The sequence below is a fragment of the Salvelinus namaycush genome, chromosome 8 (genome assembly GCF_016432855.1).
Source record: "Salvelinus namaycush isolate Seneca chromosome 8, SaNama_1.0, whole genome shotgun sequence".
Classification (NCBI taxonomy): Eukaryota; Metazoa; Chordata; class Actinopteri; order Salmoniformes; family Salmonidae; genus Salvelinus; species Salvelinus namaycush.
Window position 1 is genome coordinate 54,535,426 of NC_052314.1, and position 22,729 is coordinate 54,558,154.

General features: G+C 42.2%; 2 protein-coding genes across 5 annotated transcripts; one reads left to right on the forward strand and one right to left on the reverse strand.

The window, feature by feature from the left end:
* Positions 1 to 3,069: 3,069 nt before the first annotated feature.
* LOC120052832 (claudin domain-containing protein 1-like) lies at positions 3,070 to 10,901 on the forward strand. Of its 2 annotated transcripts, none has more exons than XM_039000011.1 (5): positions 3,070 to 3,217; positions 3,757 to 4,341; positions 4,873 to 4,980; positions 8,201 to 8,338; positions 8,510 to 10,901. In XM_039000011.1, the coding sequence occupies exons 2-5, from the start codon at positions 4,056 to 4,058 to the stop codon at positions 8,722 to 8,724; spliced, it is 747 nt and encodes a 248-aa protein (XP_038855939.1). In that variant the 5' UTR covers positions 3,070 to 3,217; positions 3,757 to 4,055; the 3' UTR covers positions 8,725 to 10,901. The 2 variants fall into 2 exon arrangements, with proteins under 2 accessions (XP_038855939.1, XP_038855940.1); XM_039000012.1 differs by having other exon boundaries at positions 3,760 to 4,341.
* A 1,316-nt stretch (positions 10,902 to 12,217) lies between these two features.
* On the reverse strand, positions 12,218 to 22,439 carry LOC120052833 (N-acyl-aromatic-L-amino acid amidohydrolase (carboxylate-forming) B-like). 3 transcript variants are annotated; one of them, XM_039000013.1, is made up of 7 exons: positions 22,205 to 22,439; positions 19,136 to 19,362; positions 18,280 to 18,475; positions 15,825 to 15,918; positions 15,607 to 15,714; positions 15,078 to 15,193; positions 12,218 to 12,632 (listed from the first exon to the last, which is right to left on the reverse strand). In XM_039000013.1, exons 2-7 carry the CDS (start codon positions 19,360 to 19,362, stop codon positions 12,435 to 12,437), a joined length of 939 nt encoding a protein of 312 aa, XP_038855941.1. In that variant the 5' UTR covers positions 22,205 to 22,439; the 3' UTR covers positions 12,218 to 12,434. The 3 variants fall into 3 exon arrangements, with proteins under 3 accessions (XP_038855941.1, XP_038855942.1, XP_038855943.1); XM_039000014.1 differs by having other exon boundaries at positions 19,136 to 19,365; positions 22,205 to 22,364; XM_039000015.1 differs by lacking the exon at positions 22,205 to 22,439 and adding an exon at positions 20,965 to 21,020.
* Positions 22,440 to 22,729: the final 290 nt, after the last annotated feature.

Consider the following 22,729-nt stretch of genomic DNA (forward strand, 5'->3'; position numbering starts at 1 on the left):
GCAGTACATTGATGCTGCAAACAGCCCGTTCTATCTCATCCAAAAGACTGGGGACCGCGCAAGCCACTCAAGTAAATTGAACTCGCTGTCATGTTTTTCCCCTCCTCAATTGTCCAGTGCTGGTGAACGCTTGCCCACTGGAGCCACCTTTTGTTTTTAGCTGATAGGAGTGGAAACCGTTGTGGTCGTCTGCTGCAATAGCCCATACATGACAAGGATTGACGAGTTGTGCGTTCCAAGATGCCGTTCTCCATACCACTGTAGTAATGCGCCGTTATTTGTCTGCCTGTTAGCTTGCATAATTCTTGCCATTCTCATTCGACCTCTCTCATCAACGAGCTGTTTTTGCCCACAGGACTGCCGCTGACTGGATGTTTTTGTTTGTCGCACCATTCTCTGTAAACCCTAGAAACTGTCATGTGTGAAAAGCCCAGGAGGTTGGCCGTTTCTGAGGTGCTAGATCTGGCGGGCCTGGCACCGACGATTATACCAAGCTCAAAGTCGCTTAGGTCACTCGTTTTGCCCATTCTAACGCTCAATCAAACAGTAACTGAATGTCTCAATGCCTGTCTGCCTGCTTTATACAGCAAGCCACGGCCATGTGACTCACTGTCTGCAGGAGCGATCCATTTTTGTGAACGTGATGGTGTGCCGTATAAACTGGCCACTGAGTGTATACTTCCATTCATTTTTTTTTTTTTACTTGTACCGGGCTACCTTCAGACAAGTCTTGTGAGGCTTGTGGGCATCCTAGAGCAAAACAACCAACATGTACAGCACGTGTTTGTGAGAGTCTCCCCTTTGATGGTGGGGTCATATTTGTGTTACTTCAGACGAATCCAGTGACACTTGTGGGGGTTGTTAGCAAAACGGAGAACACCATCGAGTTCATCAATCTCATTTTACCATAATTTGTAGGCCATATTTTTTTGTAGGCCAAACTCTTCGGACGCTACAGACGTTTTCATGAGAAGACCAATTTCCGGGATGTCTCCTGGTCCACCTTCCACCGCAGATGCGGAAGGCTGACATCGGCGGATGCGGTATATTGAGACACAGCCCATGCAAAAAACTAATCTAGCTTAAACAGATGGATTTTGATGAGCATTAATTTATTATGCTAATTCGATTTCAGCGGGGTGCAGACATCAACTCTAGGGGGACAGATTTCCTTGGCCGACAAGTTGACGTGTTTGGCTCTTCGGAGTCAAGAAGTGCGGCTGCGGTCCGGACTCTGCGTCCGCTACGAGTTTGTGTCACAACAGGAGGAGGAAGGCAACTCTATGTCGGTGTCCTCTTCAGCTTCCCCTCCTTAGAAACTGTCTCGTTTTGAAGAATGTTGTCAGAATTGTATTGTGGACTAACAGCATGAAACTACTAGAGAGTGATATCGAAATGATAGGAACAGGAAATAACAAATACATATGTTATTAACTGACAGCTATAGTGCTTACCCGTTTGTAGTCCTAAAAAACAAAAATTAGTTACGGTTCGTTCAGCCATTCCTATGGGGAAAGAATAGGGTTTTGGGATAAACACTGAAAATAAGGTCTGAGGTTAGTTAACACAAGCTTAGGAGATCTTATACGTTTTGTTCTATGAGATAATGTCAGTCAGTTAACAAGACCTTAATTAATGAATAATGAAGCCTTTATGTGCTTTTTTAAAATTAAATTCAAAATTGACGTTAGCTGATGAATAATTATATCATAAAACAAATGTATAGGATATCCTATGCCTGTGTTTACCACAGGCCTTATTTCTGTGTTAATTATAAAACTGCATTAATTTCCATATAGGCTTTGCACATCGAACCATGGCTGAGTTAGTGGCTACAAAAAGACGCCATTCATACGTCATCATAGAACCACCCCAGTGGCTGCGTTTCAAACTCATAAAAGACACACCCTCGTCCACCTTATGCCCTTGGGGGAATCGCCGCGGCCATCTTTGTCGTCGGTCCAAATGACTAGTCAAGGAAGGGAAATTGGCGTCGTAAGCCCCTCAGCCTTCGTTTGTGATAAAGTTTGCGAGTGTACAATTATGTTCACGCAGGTCCCTGAAATGCCCCATAATTCAGTTCGCAATGATTGTACATCCGCTAAGAAAAGTCTGCCAATACTTAACTTAAAACCTCAACGTCAATATGCTACTAATGCACAAACACGTCTTGTAAAAGTAATATTGTTTTTGTTTAGTTAGCTTTTGGAAATTGTAGAAATAAAACGTTTTCTTTCTAAAAAAGTTCCAGCTAGGCAGGCTAACGTTAGTAATTAATTTGCTAGCTATCATACAGTAGGCATATAATTAAGAAATAAGGCACGAGGGGGGTGTGGTATATTGCTAATATACCATGGCTAAGGGCTATTCTTATGCACGCCGCAAAGCGGAGTATTGGCCATATACCACAAACCTCCGAGGTGCCTTATTGCTATTATAAACTGGTTACCAACGTAATTACAGCAGTAAAAATACATGTTTTGTCATACACGTGATATACGGTCTGATATACCACGGCTGTCAGCCAATCAGCATTCAGGACTCGAACCACCCAGTTTATAATAATAATTATATAGTTAATATAAGTAGACATGCAATCATAATTGACTGTAGTTCATGTAAAGCACACACAAGTTACCGGTGGCTGAAAACACGATCGTCGCGGGATGAACGAGTGAGAAATTGCAGGGCAAGGGCGGTCGATTAAAAAATCATTCCTTCCTCCCTCGCCCTGTAAGTGTAAACTCGTCAGACGTCACGATAAGTCATCAGAAGTGTCCACTTAATTTGAGGTCTGAGGGTATGTCTTTTAAGTATTTGGAATGTACCCAGTATATTGAACAGGGAATGTGTAGGCATTCATAGAATCACGTTACTGTATAGAACGGCGAACGTGTGGCCAAAAACTACAAAGCCCACATGGTAGTGGTACACAAGACGCTGTCTGATGATGCTGCTTTGACAAAAGAACCCACACCCCTCAATAGTTACCACAGCCACAAAGTCATAAACCCCTCTATATCTACAATATTCATAAAGTCTGATTTTAAACCTAACCTTAACCACACTGCCAACCTTATACCTAACCTTAAATTAAGACCAAAAAAAGCACATTTTTGTTTTCATGAATTGTTTTGCATATTTTGGACCAATTTTGACTTTGTGGTTGTGGTAACTAGTGAAAGCCTTAAATCATCCGGAAAAGGAACGCTATTGAGTGAGTTGAATAGCTATTTAGTATTTGCTTTCAACGTTAGTATCGTTTAAATTCATCTGATAGCCATTACATTGGTCAATTATTTAAATGCATGTTGGTTTTGTTCCTTCACAACAAATATATCTTTTTTCAAGAAACATGCCACTGTCGTGGCGGTTTTGCACCAGTTAACGTTAGCTAGCTAGCGTTATTAGCCTTTGATGGCAGTCGGTAGATAAAAGGCAATATGTGAAATTCTTGCCACTTTGATACTTTCCTCATAGCAGGGAAATAGCGTTCTGTTTAGTAAGCTAGGCAGATAAATGTCATTACTTAATCATTATTACCATATGCTTATTTGCATTCGCCTTAGCAAGATACTGACAGCTATCTAACTCCGTTTAATTTGTGCTTATACCAGTAACTTTGCTGCTTGTTAGTTAACTAACGTTACAGGATCTTGCTATCGGAGCCAAAATGTGCCAGTCTAAGATCTGAATTAAAATTTAGTTGAATGACAGTTAGCAATACATTTTCTTCTGATTTGTTCCCCTTCAAAGCAGTGAAGCTGGCCTACTTGGTGATGGTGGGGTTGTGAGAACCTGGACTACAAGGAAGGCACAGAAGACGACAGGCTGGGAAGTACTGAAACAACCATCATGCTCAGGAACTACACTGTCAATGTTAAGGACATTACTGCTAGGCTGTCAAGTGCTCACTGACTAGCTGACCTCTTATAGGGCCCTTTCCCCTACTTTTTGACTTCATAGGAGGGCACGAGTAGACACACTAACAAATGCAGTAAGGAAGGAGGAAAATAATTTTCACCCACAAACGGACACACTCTTGAATTGAAACCATGGTGGATAACCGCTACGCTACGGCCCTGGTCATTGGCTCAGTTCTGAGTCTGCTGGCCACTGTCTATCTCTCCATTGCTGTGGGAACACAGCACTGGTACCAGTACCGAAGTCCGCCCGGCAACCATGAGGCAAGCAACGCTTCGGAGCTCCGCGAGGATTTCATCAACGGGGAGTTTGATGAAAAGACCTACAGCGACACGCTGTTCCGCCTCAACGGCACTCTGGGGCTGTGGTGGAGGTGTGTGCAGGCGCCAGGCCAGTCACACTGGTTCAAAGAGCCTGGTAAGAACCTACACACACACTAGAGTGGAGGAGCGGGGTCACTGAACACATGACTAAGTCGCATTGGTTAAAAGCGTCTGCTAAATGGCATTTATTATATTACTATATATTATTGTGATTATATATAAATATATCATATTTATTACAGCGTTCATTGCAGGTGTTGGTACAGAAAGGGTGTGCTGGATACACAGGTGGACCAGTTACACTTAGCTGTGCCAGTGTTAAACACCATGCTAATATTGTATTATAAAATAAAGGCCTCCATTTTTCTGATACCCAAACAGGAGCAACACTGGGTTTGATATTAGTATAAATATTTGGTGCTTACTTCCAATGAGTCTGGGGTTCAATATGATCGCAGGTTGTCGACAATGCAGCTTTTTTAAAGGCAATTTCTGATTGAGCGGACATCTGCAGCGTTTAACCGTGAATGCAAACGTGTGAACATTGCCTTTAAAGGCTGCAATGTCGACCACCCACATCAGATTGAATCCCGGTCTAACTCTGTCTCTTCTCTTGTATTTTCAGATCCTAAACTGGTAACACAGTGTGTGAGCTTCACTCTGCCTCAGCAGTTTGTACCCAAGTACAAAGAACCAGGGAATCACAACACTGGGGAGGACCTGCTTCGGACATGTGAGTCTTGCCTTGCAGCCACACACACACACACACATACATACAGTGCCTTTGGAAAGTATTCAGACCCCTTAACGTTTTCCAAATGTTGTTACGTTACAGCCTTATTCTAAAATGGATTAAATAAATAAAAATCCTCAGTGGTCTATACACAATACCCCATAAGGACACAGCGAAAAGAGGTATTTAGAATTTTTTGGTAAAAAATGAAATAGTATATTTACATAAGTATTCAGACCCTTTGCTACGAGACTGGAAATTGAGCTCAGTTGCATGCTGTTTCCATTGATCGTCCTTGAGATGATTTTACAACTTGATTGGAGTCCACCTGTGGGAAATTAAATTGATTGGACATGATTTGGAAAGGCACACACCTGTCTTTACAAGGTCCCACACCTGACAGTGCATGTCAGAGCAAAAACCAAGCCATGAGGTCAAAGGAATTGTCCATAGAGCTCAGAGACAGGATTGTGTCAAGGCACAGATCAGGGAAAGTGTACCAAAACTATTTCTGCAGCATTGAAGGTCCCCAAGAACACAGTGACCTTTCTTAAATGTAAGAAGTTTGGAACCACCAAGACTCTTCCTAGAGCTGGCCGCCCAGTCAAACTGAGCAATTGGGGGAGAAGGGCCTTGGTCAGGGAGGTAACCAAGAACCTTGTGGTTACTCTGACAGAGCTCTAGAGTTGAACTCGGTAGAGATACTCTTAATGATCGGCTATGAAAAGCCAACTGACGTTTACTCCTGAGGTGCTGACTTGCTGCACCCTCGACAACTACTGTGATTATTATTATTTGACCATGCTGGTCATTTATGAACATTTGAACATCTTGGCCATGTTCTGTTATCTCCACCCGGCACAGCCAGAAGAGGACTGGCCACCCCTCATAGCCTGGTTCCTCTCTAGGTTTCTTCCTAGGTTTTGGCCTTTCTAGGGAGTTTTTCCTAGCCACCGTGCTTCTACACGTGCATTGCTTGCTGTTTGGGGTTTTAGGCTGGGTTTCTGTACAGCACTTTGAGATATCAGCTGATGTAAGAAGGGCTATATAAATAAATTTGATTTGATGGGAGAACCTTCCAGAAGGACAACCATCTCTGCAGCACTCCACCAATCAGGCATTTATGGTAGAGTGGCCAGACGGAAGCCACTCTTCAGTAAAAGACACATGACGGCCCACTTGGAGTTAGCCTAAAGGCACCTAAAGACTCAGACCATGAAAAACAAGATTCTCTGGTGTGATGAAACCAAGATTGAACTCTTTGGCCTGAATACCAAGCGTCACGTCTGGAGGAAACCTGGCACCATCCCTACGGTGAAGCATGGTGGTGTCGGCATCATGCTGTGGGGGTGTTTTTCAGCGGCAGAGACTGGGAGACTAGTCAGGATCGAGGGAAAGATGAACAGAGAAAAGTACAGAAAGATGCTTGATGAAAACCTGCTCCAGAGCGCTCAGGGCCTCAGACTGGGGCGAAGGTTCACCTTCCAACAGGACAACGACCCTAAGCACACAGCCAAGACAACGCAGGAGTGGCTTCGGAACAAGTCTCTGAATTTCCTTGAGTGGCCCAGCCAGAGCCTGGACTTGGGTCTGATCGAACATCTCTGGAGAGACCTGCAGCAACACTCCCCATCCAACCTTGACAGCTTGAGAGGATCTGCAGAGGAGAGCGGGAGAAACTCCCCAAATACAGGTGTACCAAGCTTGTAGCGTCAGACCAAAGAAGACTCAAAGCTGTAATTGCTGTCAAAGGTGCTTCAACAAGTACTGAGTAAAGGGTCTGAATACTTATTTAAATGTGATATTTCTGTTTTTTATTTTTCATTGATTAGCCAAAATTAGAATAAGGCTGTAACCTAACAAAGTGGAAAAAGCCAAGCGGTCTCTGCCAAGAGGTTTTCCTAAGGCACTGTACATACACAATGTATAAACATACTGTAGTTCAAACAAGGTTCACTAGTTTTTAGTTTTAAGTTTTATAAAACATGTATTTTTCGTTTTTATATTATTTAGAATCTGTTTTAATTTTAGGGACAGAAAGTAGACTATGCGTGGGAGGCTAGGAGACTTGTGTTGCATCGTTTTTTGTGTATTTTGAGATGTCACGTCTTGCCACTGTGGGGTAGAAATGCATCAGGTGATGGGTCAGGTCATAGGTTAGGTTTTAAAGGTAGGCTCAGCCAGTGAGATGATGTAGATGCACAAAGTAAACAGTAGTAGTGGGTCAATTTCCTCAACAACCAGCAGCATTAAAGAGTGAGGCGAAACTTCTCAGCTGTTTTAGTCCCGTAGCTACCACGTTGTTGAAGCGTGAAGCGCACCCGTATACATGCACAGCAACTTTGTGTTAGAGCAAAGTCTTGCATCACGCTCCTCTCATTGGATGTGATCGAGTAGTAAGGCTAACGAAGCCGACTGTTCGATGAGTGAAGTCTGGGGAGGTGCATCTGTGACATTAGTGGTTTTCAAACAGCAAGGCTCAGATCAACATGATGGCAGTGTCAACATAGCTGCGATTGTTTATCATTTTTTTTTCTTTATAAATGTTGAAATGAACTTTTCTAAACCCCCATATCACACACTCACCAGCAGAAAACATAGGCCTAACGTGTACAATTAATTGGTTAGAGAGGTCTCAAAGATCACTTTGATTTGTATCCCCTGTTCTGCAGTTGCACCTCTGACTTCACTCCTCGACTTTCGTCTAGTCGGTTGCTTGAACCTTACCACTCAAACCCAATCTGTGACCCACCAGATTCAGAAGCTTGAAAACCTTGTTAGATTTTTTCCCAAAATTTTAGAGAGAAAAACAAACGGATCTTTTTTTTTTTGTCTTCTTTTTGGAGTCGTATAATTTAAGTTTTTCAAACAGGTTTGTTAATTATTTTATTTCAGTTTCCGGATTAGTTTTAGTTTGTTTTCATTTACTATAATAACCTTGGTTCAAACTAAGTGTTTCATAGAAATGAGAGTTGGCAATTTGGTGGTTTCCACTGTTGTTTGTTATTGTTACTGACATTCATGTGACCTCATCTCTTTCCCTTTCTCTCTCATCCAAACACACACAGAGACACAGCCACGCATTTGTAATAAACATTGGTTTGGCATTACAAAGCTCTTTCTTCAGATATTGTGTATTTGTCTACGAAACTATAAAAATAACTATTTGTACTGCACTTTTCTGACATTTCTAAATTGGTTTCTCTCGGTGTCTGAGCAGACCTGTGGAGGTGCCAGTTCCTGCTACCTCTGGTGTCCCTAGCCTTGGTGTTCCTCAGCGGGCTCGTCGGTGTGTGTGCCTGCCTCTGCCGCAGCATCACCCCCACCCTGGGTGTAGGAGTGCTCCACCTGCTGGCAGGTTTGAGAACTACATGGATAATCACAATGCCTCTCAACTCCCTTAATCCCACCACACACAAAAATTACACCCAACAACACATGTAAAAAGTACTAATGAAAGCTAAGGGATTCATGAAAGTCAAATGTACAATTGCATGAAGTTACATTCATTGTTGTCCTTCCCATCCAGGTCTGTGTTCCCTGGGCACAGTGTGCTGCTTCTTGGCTGGCATGGACCTGCTCCACAGGGTGCGTCCCGACGGTGTGGACGGCTCCCTGGGCTGGTCCCTCTACCTGGCACTCATCTCCTCACCGCTGCAGATGATGGCGGCCGCCCTCTTCCTGTGGGCCGCCCGGAGCCACCGCCAGAACTACACCCGCATGACTGCCTACCGGGTGGCCTAAAGAGACTGGGGTTTATTTTATGTCAGGGTTGCGTTCAGTAAGAGCATAACGTTTTGAAATGGAAAATATGAAGTTGTAGTGTTTCCAGTCACATGCAGACTCCAATTTGTAGAAGGCGAGATTGTTTCTATGAAATGGTTACGTTTCTAAACATTTTACAAACTGCATGTTTTACTGAATGTGACCCTAAACTAATCCTAAATGGCAGTCTACACAACAATGATTTATACTCCTGAGGGGTATCCTACGAAGCAGATTTGAGTAGTTAGCAAAGTAACTTTGGTCAAGTCCGAGTTCAATTCGGGATACCAGTCATACGAAAGTGGCTCACCTTTTAGCCAAATACGTACATTTCTATGGAAATGAACCCTTCAGAACTAACCTGCTCCGGGGCAGACTAACTTGCAGCTAACTCCACTTACCCTGAATAAAATGACTGAGCCTTGAGTTGAGAACCAATGAAATCACATTCCCTTCTATCAACGATTGCGTTGTCATCCCTTTCATTTGAGGAAGACGAATGATTCAATAATTTAATGAAATGTTTTGTTTGTGTAAAAAAAAATATATATATATATATATATATTACTTTACACATTTAGTAATGACCGAATACATTTCAAACTTCACGCAATGTAACACTTTTGTATAAAACGTCATACATATTTTTGGGGGGATTGGAGTGGGAAGAAAGTGCTTGTGCGTTGACGAGCACACTAAAGACGGCATTTCACGAGAAGTAATAAAACAAAGATGGCTGGTTAATATTGGAAAACCCTGAGTAGTTTTAGCTTGCTTCGTTGGATACCCCTCTGCTCTTGGAAGACCTTTGTATGTTCGCGTCTGTCTTAGCCCAGCACCTAAGCTGTTAAAGGTCCAGATCTGGGTCACGTTCAGGGGGGTGCAAAGTACTGAAACATTGCGAATAGAAGTGTGATAATTAGAGCTGACATTTCTTACTCGTCATGTCAGAGTATCTGAAGGCTCCACAACCGTTGTGCCCTACTGAGCACAACTCGAGTGATTTTGTGCGGAGCTGGGACGTGGCATGAAGAGCACCGGGTGGCCCAATGATTCACTCTGTAACAGCTACGCATTTACAGTGTTGTCATGGCAACCCTCCCCGTTACTATGCCTTGAATGACAGATTTTAGGGTGACTAAATCTTCACAACACCTTAACTACACCCCACAGGGTGGCCTAAACAATCACTCCACCTTAAGCACAACTGTTTGACAGCTGACACGAGCCAATAAAACCTCAAACGAGACATCACCTGTATAAACATATCCTAAGAGATTCATAGAGACAAGTGGTCAATTTGATTTGATTTGACGGTTAATTTGTCCCCAGCAGCACGTACTGTGTGTGCATCAGGTATAACAAAACCTGTGGTTGATTATGAGAAGGTGAGGTGCGTTATGTTTTTCTTGAAACCTTTTGTTTGTAGGTGCATCTTTAGCGATGCTTTTTTTTTTATTCAAGTAAACAACAGTTGGAGTCATAGTTTGCCTTTGCTTCTGTTGCCATCTCTACCATTTATGAATGAAAGCTTTTTGCATGACTGCATGGATAGATCATCCTAGCCTTTTTTTGTGGGTTTTCCTAAACTAAATATTTTTGTGGTTTTGTATTATGTTATCTATAGCGCGTTGTACTGACATGACCCCATTTGCCTACATTTCATTTTTTTAAATTTTATTTCAGCAGATGAGAATTTTCTGCTTAATTTTGTCTTATGTTGATTGAATGTCACCTATTGGAATGTAACCACTTCTTTGCCATTGTCGTCCATATTTGTTAACTTAAACTTTTTGAATGTAAAGACATTTTGTCCTGTTTTGACGCCACTATAGCTAACCTGTGTTTTGATTTTCCTCTTGATGTTTATTATATTTTTTCGGTTATGTTGAAGTAAGTGTAGTTACAATACTTAGGTTTTCTGAAGCCTACAGTGTTTTGAAGCCAGCTTGAAACTACCAATGACAAGACAACTGGCACTAACTCCAAGTACGCTTGGTAAATGAGCACTCAACAGATATGGTTTACCGGGACACATTTTATGAAGGGTGTTTAAATGTGTTGAAACACATTGTGTTTTTATATGTCACTATACCTAAAGCACACTGCTTATTTTTTTCCCCATAAGAATAAAGTAAACCTATGCAGACCTCCGGTCTAGTTGTCTGAGTGTTAATATCGTATGTGCGTGAGTGTGTTTCAAATAATTAAATGGTGTGTGTAACATGAGGAAAGGCCACACCTTAAACAATGTACATCTGCTTCAAATCTAACAAAATCATGGGCATTCATTTGGAGTTGGTCCCCCCTTTGCTATAACAGCCTCCACTCTTCTGGCAAGGCTTTCCACTAGATGTTGGAACATTGCTACGGGCACTTGCTTCCATTCAGCCACAACTGCATTAGCGAGGTCGGTCACTGATATTGGGCAATTAGGCCTGGCTTGCAGTCAGCGTTCCAATTCATTCCAAATGTGTTTGATGGAGTTGAGGGTAGGGCTCTGCAAGCCAGTCAAGTTCTTCCGCACCGATTACGACAAACGATTTCTGTATGGACCTCACTTTGTGCTGAAACAGGAAAGGGCCTTCCCCAAACGTATACCACAAAGTTGGAAGCACAGAATATCATTGTATGCTGTGGCATTAAGATTTCCCTTCACTGGAACTAAGGGGCCTAGCACAAACCATTATTCCTCCTCTACCAAACTTTACAGTTCGCACTATGCATTGGGGTAGGTACCGTTCTCCTGGCATCCGCCAAACCCAGATTGGTTCGTCGGACTGCCAGATAGTGAAGCGTGATTCATCACTCCAGAGAATGCGTTTCCACTGCTCCAGAGTCCAATGGCGGTGAGCTTTACAGCACTCCAGCCAACGCTTGGCGTTGCACATGGTGATCTTAGGCTTGTGTGCGGCTGCTCGGCCATTGAAGCTCCCTACGAACAGTTATTGTGCTGAAGTTGCTTCCAGAGGCAGTTTGGAACTCAGTAGTGAGTGTTGCAACCGAGGACAGACGATTTCTACTCGCTACGAGCTTCAGCATTCGCAATCCCGTTCTGTGAGCTTGTGTGGCTTACTACTTTGTGGATGAGCCATTGCTCCGAGACGTTTCCACTTCACAATGACAGCACTTACAGTTGACAGGGGGAGGGCAGAAATTTTACACACTGACTTGTTGGAAAGGTGTCATCCTATGACTGTGCCACGTTGAAAGTCACTGAGCTCTTCAGTAAGGCCGATCTACTGCCAATGTTTGTCTATGGACATTGCTAGCTGTGTGCTTGATTTTATATACCTGTCAGCAACGGTTGTGGCTGGAATAGCCAAATCCACTATTTTGAAGGGGTGTCCACATACTTTGTATATATAGTGTACCTTGTAACCTTTTCCTGCATTAAACTATGTCAAAGGTGTCATCTGTACCTAGCACAATCTTAAATGGAGCAATGAAATGCAACTATGAAGACAACTAATTAAACAGAAAATGTACATGTTTAATTGAAATACTGGATTATTGCATTGAACTGTGCATTCTTTCACACACAGTATTCCTGAGGATATTTGGTGATGACTAAAAATAAATTGACAATGAGGTTAGACTAGTAAGTGCTTATTAAGGTTCTGTGCGTGTTTTCCCTTTAATTCTCCCGCTCTTCAGATTGTCTCTCTTATCCTCCCCCTCCACCTTCATCAATCTCTCTTCACTTGCAAGGGGGGGATAGTGAGTGTCATCTTTCGTGCCAGGTGGAATGCAATACTCTTCTCATAGTATGCACACTCGTTCACAAAGTAGGGATGGAGGACTTCTACCCCTTCGTACTTCACTATCTCCCCAGAAAACATCAGGAACATGGGATCTCCCGGATGGAGGAGGCAGAAGTCACGGTCCTGGGGAGAAAGATTCACATCAGCATGCTTTGCATTTAGATAATGTACTAGGTCTATGCTGTGAAGGTATACTAAAATGAAAACAATGCCTTCCAACATGGAGAATGTTATCATTTGTTTTGTTTTAAACCTTCTAATAGGGGGGAAAGCAGAATGTTGCTTGAGAGTGATCAGTGTGTACAAGTAGTAGATTGAGAAGTCTTCCTGTTGGGAAGAAGGGAGTCCTAGTTGAAGGAAACAGATTATGGAGACTAGTGAAAGTAACAAAGTGAATGGTAATTGGCTTTCAGATAGCAATCCAATAATGCAATATCTTAGTAATTTGAAGAAGATTGAGCATTGGGATTGATATTAACTTAGAGGCCGCTCACTCTTCAAGGCCTGGTCCACTGCTCTCATGTTTAAGTCGTCTGTTGTTTGTGATTTAAGATAAGCTTCCTGTGGAACAATAGCTGCCAGTACACACTGAACTCAAAACAGGCTGTAAGAGACACAGTGGGGAAATTTGGGACATTTTGTACATAATTGTATGTCAATGCAACAGGTCAAAAAGATTAAGTGGGAGTTGTTTACTTTAGAAGGTGCCCAATTCAGCTTTACGGGACACCGTATCATCTGATGTGTCTGAACAGTGCAGCATGCTATTCAGTTAGGATGCAATTTTGGAACTTCATTTTTTTTTTGTATTTATAAGAATGTAATTTATCTTTACTGCATATTATTGTAGGCCTATTTATTAATCTAAACCAATTCTTGAAATATGCTAAATGCATTTTGTTTCATTCTGCTGAGACATTTATGTTGGCTAAATTAAGTTTGATCTTTCTTTTTAATTATGTGCTCTGTATTTAACTTAAGATAAGTTATAAGTAACTTTTGTCAAATAAATATCTTTAGCCTATAGCTGTCATGTGTTGAGTATGGTAGGTAGCCTTTCTTGGTTATTTCTGCAATATAGACTGTTTAAATCTTCTGTGAAGGTTTTGTTTCATTCTGTTGAGCCATTTTCTGTAATGTTGTGTCTGCTTTGATATAATATTCTGCTCATATTTTCCCTATAAACAATGGTTTGACTTACTTTTGATATTGCCCTAATAAAATGTTGCAGGCCTATGATATGAAGGCAGTGCAATACGGCGCTCCAACTGACCCTGACAGTTGAACTTGAGGTGAGGAAGAAAGTTTTAGGCCTACCAGAGTTACTCCTATAATCTAACAATATAATGTTTATCTTTGTAAAAAAATATTATAAGAGCAAAATAACGAATTCGCCTCCTGTACGCCTATGTCTGTATAGCAGACGCAGTAGCCTATCTGACAAGGACAAAGAAATGCATGTCGGTGTCGTAGCATGCCGCCGGCATATCTCTCCCTCTCTCTCTGGGGCTAGGCTTAAGCTTCTCTTCCTTTATGTTTATTTTTAAATATTAATATCATATAGGTGGACACCTAAGCCTATACAATGCCCTGATGCATTTAGCATACAAATCTCTGGCAGCTGAACCGTGAGGTGGACAATTATTGTTTTAAGAAACTAAAAAAAACTATATGTTATGAAGTTTTGCTTATGCTAAACATGGAAACAAAATGAATAGAGTTTTTGTCATAGACTGTTTTTAAGGACATGTAAATGTGGCTAATTTGGCCATTATCCATAGTTTATTGTTGGCGTTGGCTGCGTGGGTGGACGCTCTAATCGGTTAAGCACCCAATGCATATGGACTACTGGTAAATTTCTCAAATGTCCGATAAATAAAAACCTTCCCAACTACTTGTCCGGCGTCAAATTGTCATGATCGGAAACCCTGATATGTAGTATACTGTATACAGTACATGCTACAAAATAAACTTCCCAGTGACACTGATTCACCCAATGATGAAGAATAGGCTACTCACTGGTGATGGCCGATGAGCTCGTGACAATATCTCAAGATAAATTACTTTGAAAAACAGTGCTGTTCACTCAGAATCACTCAAAAGTTGTTTCGAATTTTTCAGCAGTAGGCATTTACTTTTCAGACGGTAGGCCTACGTTTTTCTCGAAATTATATTTTGACATTTGTGGAAGGCAAACTGGCAGCTGTAACCAACCAAAGAAATATAGTCCAAAGATGACAGTCCCCATTCATGTCAGAACTGGCAGCCATTGATAGTGTACAACACTTAATCCACAGCTATTTGTTAGAAGCTATTTATCCTCTGTGGCTAAATTATGCACTCTGGTTTAGTATTTAGAATTATTTAATTTATGTCTTTTCAGACAGGAGTAATATAACTTTAGGAGAAAACATTTTATTCTTGTTGCCTAATTATGGCAAAAGTATTTCAATTTATCAGGGGGTGCTGCAGCTGCTTCCAGCAGCTATGCATTGAAGGGTTCATTTACAGGACTTTAACCAACTGCAGGAAGATTCAATTAAATACAAGGGCAGAAGGTTCCTGAACCTGTAGTTGGGGATGTATGGCAGCAGTGATTTCATTGGTCTCTGGGTCTCTTGGGTAGTCTACACTCTTCACAAAGGTGTACACATCATCCACCTCGCCACCTTCAAAGGCACTTCCTGGTAGAGATAAGATGAGATGGTTTGTATTAGGTTAATGACCAGAATTGAATCGAAAATGTAATTTCTCTTGAAAGGGAACTTGTCTTGATACATACATATACATTATATACAAGAGCACAGGCCAGTTCGAGTACACAAGATAGGAAAAAATATGCAAAATACAATAACCACAAATGCCGTGAAGACTAACAGCATAGTGTTGAATGGTAGGCCCTTGTGCATGAAGTAAATCTAATTATATCTGTTCCTGGTACGTGGGAGCTAGATGCTTGTAGGTATGAATGATGTTAATGCTATTCCTGTTGTTGACCAAGGCTGTAGGCCAGGTAGCGATGATCAAGGGTTGTGTATTCGGTGTGTAGGGGATGTGAGGGGTCAGCAATGTTTACGGTCGATGGGAGTTCAAGTACCTGAGTTGAAGCACTGGACCCAAGCTAGTGTCTGGTCGACTGCCTCCTTCATGATGTTGAAGATGTCGGCTCTGACCACACCATGGGGTTGAGGTCCCACCTCTATCGCTGTGGAGTGACAGCATTAGAATGAATACATACTGAGAAACACTGGTTTCCTATGACAGGAAGAAGATCGCATGGCGTGTTTCCTATGAACACACAGCACAAGCACTTACAGAAGCCATGCTTGCCCAGGGAGTCCTGAGAGTAGGCATCAGCTAGTGGTAGATCCAGCAGGATAAACCTCACTGGCACTGAGGTTATCTTCCTCTGAGAACACAACATATTAACACTTTACACTCCCATATGACCCAGATTATAGCAGTCAGATGAAGCCCTTCTCACAGAAACCAGGTCAGATGGTGCATGCACTTCCCCTTTAAGACAGTAATAGAGTCATGTTGAAATTATACACTCCAATCCGTCCAGACAGCTAAATTAAGTTTCCATTCAATTGGGAACAGATTTTCATACTAATATTCTAAAAGCTGCATAAAGAAAATATGCCAATTTTCCCACCAGTGGTGTGTTTCCACCAAATGGACTTGTTGCAGATAACATTTGTGCGCGATGTACTTTTTCGCAATGTGTTTCCATCACATTTTAAACTCTAAAAAAACTGTTGCGTTAAATAGCAAATGTTCTTGGCACTCGCGCTCTAGCAAACCGCAGCGCACAACAGCTCGCAGATACAATGCGGGTAGGCTGTGTGGGTAGGCTAGTCTACGTTAAGGTTTTTATGGATAAGAATGACAAATAAAAAACAAACGGCAGTCAAGCATCGATCATCATGTCACCGGAATAAGGCTCTCGATATTTATTGGAAAGGAGCATCAAGCACTTTCACCATCTGTAACCTAATAAACTGCAGTTTCCCGAGTCGTAGTGGGAGGACCACACCATATCACCGTGTGACTCCAAGTGTACTTATACATGATGGTTATTATATCAATATTTGCGCATAAAAAAGGTGTTTCCACCGCCATTTCTTTACTATAATACATTTTTTGGACACAAAAAGATCCCACCATATCGAAGGAACATTGATAAATTGTACCGAAACTTCCTGTTTCCATCGTCGCAGCTGTCATGATTTTTTTTTTTTTTTTACATAGTGACTTTACTCACATAAAAACTGTGGGATGGAAACATGGTTAAAGACAGCAACAGACAGAATAATTTCCTTCCGCTTCCAGACAGCAATGCTTCCAACCAGCATATTGTCTCAATGGCAGCAACAGTCAGATTAACCATCCACTTTCCCTTTAAAACAGATTTTTATTTTTTATTTAACCAGTTAGGCTAGTTGAGAACAAGTTCTCATTTACAACTGCGACCTGGCCAAGATTAAAACAAAGCAGTTCGACACATACAACAACAGAGTTACACATGGAGTAAACAAACATGCGGTCAATAATACAGTAGGGGAAAAAAGGGGGGAAAATCCATATACAGTGTGTGCAAATGAGGTAAGATAAGGGAGGTAAGACAATAAATAGGCCATGGTGGCGAAGTAATTACAATATACCAATTAAACACTGGAGTGATAGATGTGCAGAAGATGAATGTGCAAGTAGAGATACTGGGGTGCAAAGGAGCAAGATAAATAAATACAGTATGGGGATGAGGTAGTTGGATGGGCTATATTACAGATGGGCTATGTACAGGTGCAGTGATCTGTGAGCTGCTCTGACAGCTGGTGCTTAAAGCTAGTGAGGGCGATATGAGTCTCCAGCTTCAGGGATTTTTGCAGTTCGTTCCAGTCATTGGCAACAGAGAACTGGAAGGAAAGGCGGCCAAATTAGTAATTGGCTTTGGGGGTGACTAGTGAGATATACCTGCTGGAGCGCGTGCTACGGGTGGGTGCTGCTATGGTGACCAGTGAGCTGAGATAAGGCGGGGCTTTACCTAGCAGAGACTTGTAGATGACCTGGAGCCAGGGGGTTTGGCGACGAGTATGAAGCGAGCGCCAGCCAACGAGAACGTACAGGTCGCAATGGTGGGTAGTATATGGGGCTTTGGTGACAAAACAGTTGGCACTGTGATAGACTGCATCCAATTTGTTGAGTAGAGTTTGAGGCTATTTTGTAAATGACATCGCCGAAGTCGAGGATCGGTAGGATGGTCAGTTTTACGAGGGTATGTTTGGCAGCATGAGTGAAGGACACTTTGTATAGGAAGCCAATTCTAGATTTAATTTTGGATTGGAGATGCTTAATGTGAGTCTGGAAGGAGAGTTTACAGTCTAACCAGACACCTAGGTATTTGGTAGTTGTCCACATATTCTAAATCAGAACCGTCCAGAGTAGTGATGCTGGACGGGCGGGCAGGTGCGGGCAGCGATCGGTTGAAGAGCACACATTTAGTTTTACTTGCACTTAAGAGCAGTTGGAGGCAACGGAAGGAGAGTTGTATGGCATTGAAGCTCGTCTGGATGTTAGTTAACACAGTGTCCAAAGAAGATCGATCTTAATTCCCTCGCACGGAAACAAAGTAACATAGGGAGCCTATTTGATGGCCCACATTGGGGGCTGGCAGTACAACTAAGGACAAGGGGACGTTGTTTCAAGGATCAGGTCTTGGATCACTTTCCCTTGTCCTTAATCCTCATTGAATTGAAACTCTGGTCACCTGGATTTGTCTATAGATGTGCAGGATGACACAGTCTTGGTCAGAGTAGGAGATGAGACTGAGGCCCATGTTGGCTGTGGTGTTGTGGAGATCACACACCAGGTCCATGGCCCCCACGCTGCCCTTGGGCCCCAGTAGAGTGTTCAGCTCCTGGGCTCGCCTCACCTCGTACGGAGTGGCGTCCGTCACAGGTGAACTAGGGAGGGAGAGAGAATGGAGACAGAGAGGGTGGGAGACAGAGAGGGTGGGAGAGAGAGAGGGTGGGAGAGAGAGTGAACGAGTGTGTATACTAGAAGAAAGGTGTATTGCCTTGGCATGGAGAATACCAACTACTCGTCTTTGCTGGTGAGAGACTGAGGAGGAAATAAATGCCACCAACTCTTTGGGATGTCATCCCTTCAGCTCTGTAGGGTTGAGTAAATCTTGAGTATCAATAAGTACTGAGAATGAATATGAATTATGATATACTCCCATAAATGCAAAAACTTTAGACTGTTCAGATATGTGCCTGGCTACCAAGGCCACTACTTAACAGCCCAGGCTGCAAGGTTCAGAATATTCCAAAACAATATTGTTTTACAATTTATCTGGAAATGTTACCATGACCACATTGTTAATTTGCTGACTCCACGGTGGAGGGATATATTATTTGGAAGTTCTCTTGTGTATGCTTCCTTGTCTCTTTACAATGCATTGTAAGATCTTGTCTTTGATTCATACAGTTCACACCTGCATAGTTCATTTGCCAACAGGTAAAGTGGTAAGATAGGATACATTTGTAGTTGTGGTGAACTATTTCTTAATGGATCACACTGATTGCATGTGTAGTTTCATTTGTGCTTATGGCAACCTTTACCTGAGTATGGCGTCGGTGAAACAACGGTTGAGGTCCACGTCGGTGTATCGCTTGCACATTTGGACGGCACGCGGGTTGGATATGACTGTGGTCAAGGTCGCCGACCCTACCTTCTCCAGCTTCTGCCTCTGCAACTCCCTCACCAGATACACGCCCGACATCTCATTGCCATGGGTGCCACCGCAGAGGGCGACGCGGGACTGCGCTGGGAGAGAGACTGGCTCCATCTGCTGGCCAGAGAGAGAGAGAGAGAGAGAGAGAGAGAAAGAAAGAGAGAGAGACGTATAGTAAAATAATAACCAAAGTGTAAGCAAATAGACATCTTTGAGCTCTCTATCGCATTACTCATTACCAGGGCCATGGTAATGTGGTGAGCAGACATTTGCCTCAGCACTTTTCACCACTTCTGATTTAGTTTAATGAACGTAATGATCTGTTGATGAGTATTTTTGTCTTCTCATACAGGAGCAATAGAGGCCTAGTTCATTGTTAAAACACATTTTTTATTTTAGCAGCCAGTGCTGCAGCACCCTCAGCACCCCACCCTTTAGCACCCCTAGCTATGAATGCCATACATTGTTAATCTTTCACTTAAATAATGGGTATAAACCAGAAAGACACGTTTTAGGCTAGGCCTACCGTAATTCATTACAGTTTTGTGGTTTTCAGCCTAAATAAAGGCTCACCTGGGGAAACATTACAACAGGCTAAACTTGCCCGGCTGCTCAGTTCACTTGCCCCAGACAAGGTTCCGGAGTTTTACCCGGTTACAAATCAGGAAGAAAATAAAATTGAACCACCACTCTGGGACCTGTGGTGCCACCTCTGCTCATTACAGGTACAAGAGTCAGACAATGCCCTAAATAACCCCAGAGGCCCTAAAGGTATACCCGGCTATTATGTTCAGTCTACTATGGACAACTCTCCTCAATAAGACCATTACTTCTTCTGGTTCCGATGTCCCCTGGGGTGGTTAAGTGATTCCTCATGGGCTCCTTGGTCCAGGTTTACTATATGAACTGAGGCTTGGTAGGGTTAAGTTAATTGTTTAGATTCCAGTTAAGGAGCATTGTTAGCATCCAAGCTGTTTACCATTAACAATGGTTGCACTAAAGCAGATTAGATACAGGCGTTTCTTTCTCGCTCTCTGCAAATGTCATTCATTAACTATGAATGCGCCAACCTTTACAGTTTTCGCAAGCTAGTGAGGGTCAGCGGTGTTATTTGAAACAATGGGTAGAGGATAGTGGGGTAAGTTGAGCCAAAGGGGTAAGTTGAGCCACCGGTGTTTCTAGGAAACCATACACAAAATTAATAATTTGACAAAGTATTTAGGAAGAGGTCCTCATTTCATGGAGTCTGTGAAGGAAGAAACCACATGGAAAAAGTTTGTTCCAAAAAACATATTTTCACGAAGTAAAATAAATGTTTGGTGTTAAAGGTTATGACGCTTATCTAAACAAAAGTAGATAATTTTAAGATTATTCTATTCATCAGTTGGGGTCTCTATAAGCTTCAATAGGAGGTCCGTAAACCTAGCATGAAATGACCATGGGGTAGGTTGAGCCATTGGCAAGTTGACCAAATTTAAGTGATTAGTTCCTATGCGTAATCCAAAGCATTATCACTGGGATATGAGGTAACAATGAGTGTTAAACGTGTTACAATCGTTTGTTAGGTGTTAAGCCTGTGTTAAAAGATACTTAAAATTATTAAAAGACAAAAAAGTGATTGTTGAATTGTGTTTGGCAAATAAAGATAAATATGGTCTTATAAAGGTAGTGGTTATATTTCATTCAGTACAGAAATGTGTAGGTGGCTTAACTTACCCTGTCCCACGGCTCAACTTACCCCATACCTGTGGTAAATTGTGCCAGGAGGCAGATTTTTTGGGACAAACTTTGTTTTCAAAACTGTAATGTTTACATGAATTCAATTGGTGCGGCAGGGTAGCCTAGTGGTTAGAGCGTTGGACTATTAACCGAAAGGTTGCAAGTTCAAGTCCCCGAGCTGACAAGGTACAAATCTGTTGTTCTGCCCCTGAACAGGCAGTTAACCCACTGTTCCTAGTCTGTCATTGAAAATAAGAATTTGTTCTTAACTGACTTGCCTAGTTAGATAAATGAATTAAATTCAAGTTGCATTTAGGTAACAACCATTGTAAAACTATTCTATGCAGTAAACTAAGGCCTGACCTCATAGCTTCTATTCATTGTATGTTACTCATCCACAGTTAAAAAATTTGACTCAGATATCATATCACTGTTTTTTTGTGTCACTGGGTCATTGTAAGAGCAGGGGAATCATCTTCAGGTTTCTGTCTCTATCTCTGTCCGTCTTTGTCTTTCTCCATGTTATTCTCACTTCCCCTCACTCTAATCCCAATCTATCATAAATGATTCTACTCATCAGCTGCTCACCAGGACATTGATTAGCTGAATCAAGGTTAGAGCAAAAGCCTACATAACCAAGCTCTCCAGAATGGTTGGCCACCTGTGCTCTAATCTATAAGTGGCTTCTCCTAATGTATTTTTTTGCATGGCACATTCTATGGAAACCAACTGTGAATAGAATAAAGCTATTTTCATGGAGAATGGTGTTTCTCAAATGTTCTATAATAAATATATAAAATGGCTCTCAGAGCTCATATTGTATAAATCCACCATGGTGTCACCATACACTGACAACAATGTTTACATCCTGAACTTCAACCCTCTGCCATATAACGTGTCCTGAACTTTAACACTCTGTCATATGAACAGACCCACTTTGTTTGTCTTCACTGTGCCAGAGAGCAAGGGAAATCTAAATTCCGGACAAACAGGCAAGCAGGAAATGTAACAGCTGATATACCAGTATGTGTTTTCCGCCCACTCAGTTTCTGCACTTCAAGGCACACATATAGTATGTATACATAACACCCCTCCCACAAACAAGTGTGCAGTCAAACACAGACACCAGCTGTGCGAGTATACACACACTCAATCACTAACATCCAAAGGAATCCATGAGAGACAGGTAAGAACTCTAGACATGGTATAGAGAAAAGTGTAAGGCTAGCAGTCTTACCGTGTGGTGTAGGTGAAAGTTCCTTCCCTGGCTGAGACTAGTCTCCCAAGTTATACTGAGCAGTCAGCAACCTTTGAACTTTTCAACTAGCCCGCCCATAAGTGAGCCAAATTTCACAATCTGTAAACAAAGCAAACCAGGCACTACACCAGGACTATTCAATGCCAGAGGCAAGAAAGACCTGACACACACACACACCACGCAAACACTCGCAAGGGTGTGCAAAGACACGCACACACACACCACAACAGACCACGCCCTTAGCAAATCCCCAATTTTTACAGACAGAACTTTCTTTGATCTATCCCTCCCTTCTTTCCTTCCCCCTCTTCCTGGTGCCTCCTTCCCGTTAATGTTATTCTCAGATCAGATTTCAGTTAGCAACATTTATGATGTAATAGGAACTCCCTCTGCTGGTCCTGGACCACTGCAGTACGAAGTGCTGAGTCTCCCAGAGAGAGAGAGAGAGAGAGAGAGATAAGACATTGATTGTGATCTGAGCCATCATACATTTTTCATAAGTTG

Coding starts and splice junctions, on each gene's coding strand:
- LOC120052832 (XM_039000011.1), top strand. CDS start 4,056: ATGGTGGATAACCGCTACGCTACGGCCCTGGTCATTGGCTCAGTTCTG. Junction 4,342..4,872: donor ACACTGGTTCAAAGAGCCTG/GTAAGAACCTAC, acceptor TTGTATTTTCAG/ATCCTAAACTGGTAACACAG. Junction 4,981..8,200: donor GGAGGACCTGCTTCGGACAT/GTGAGTCTTGCC, acceptor GTGTCTGAGCAG/ACCTGTGGAGGTGCCAGTTC.
- LOC120052833 (XM_039000013.1), bottom strand. CDS start 19,362: ATGGAGCCAGTCTCTCTCCCAGCGCAGTCCCGCGTCGCCCTCTGCGGT. Junction 15,715..15,824: donor CCTGGGCAAGCATGGCTTCT/GTAAGTGCTTGT, acceptor GTCACTCCACAG/CGATAGAGGTGGGACCTCAA. Junction 15,194..15,606: donor GGTCCAGTGCTTCAACTCAG/GTACTTGAACTC, acceptor TATCTCTACCAG/GAAGTGCCTTTGAAGGTGGC.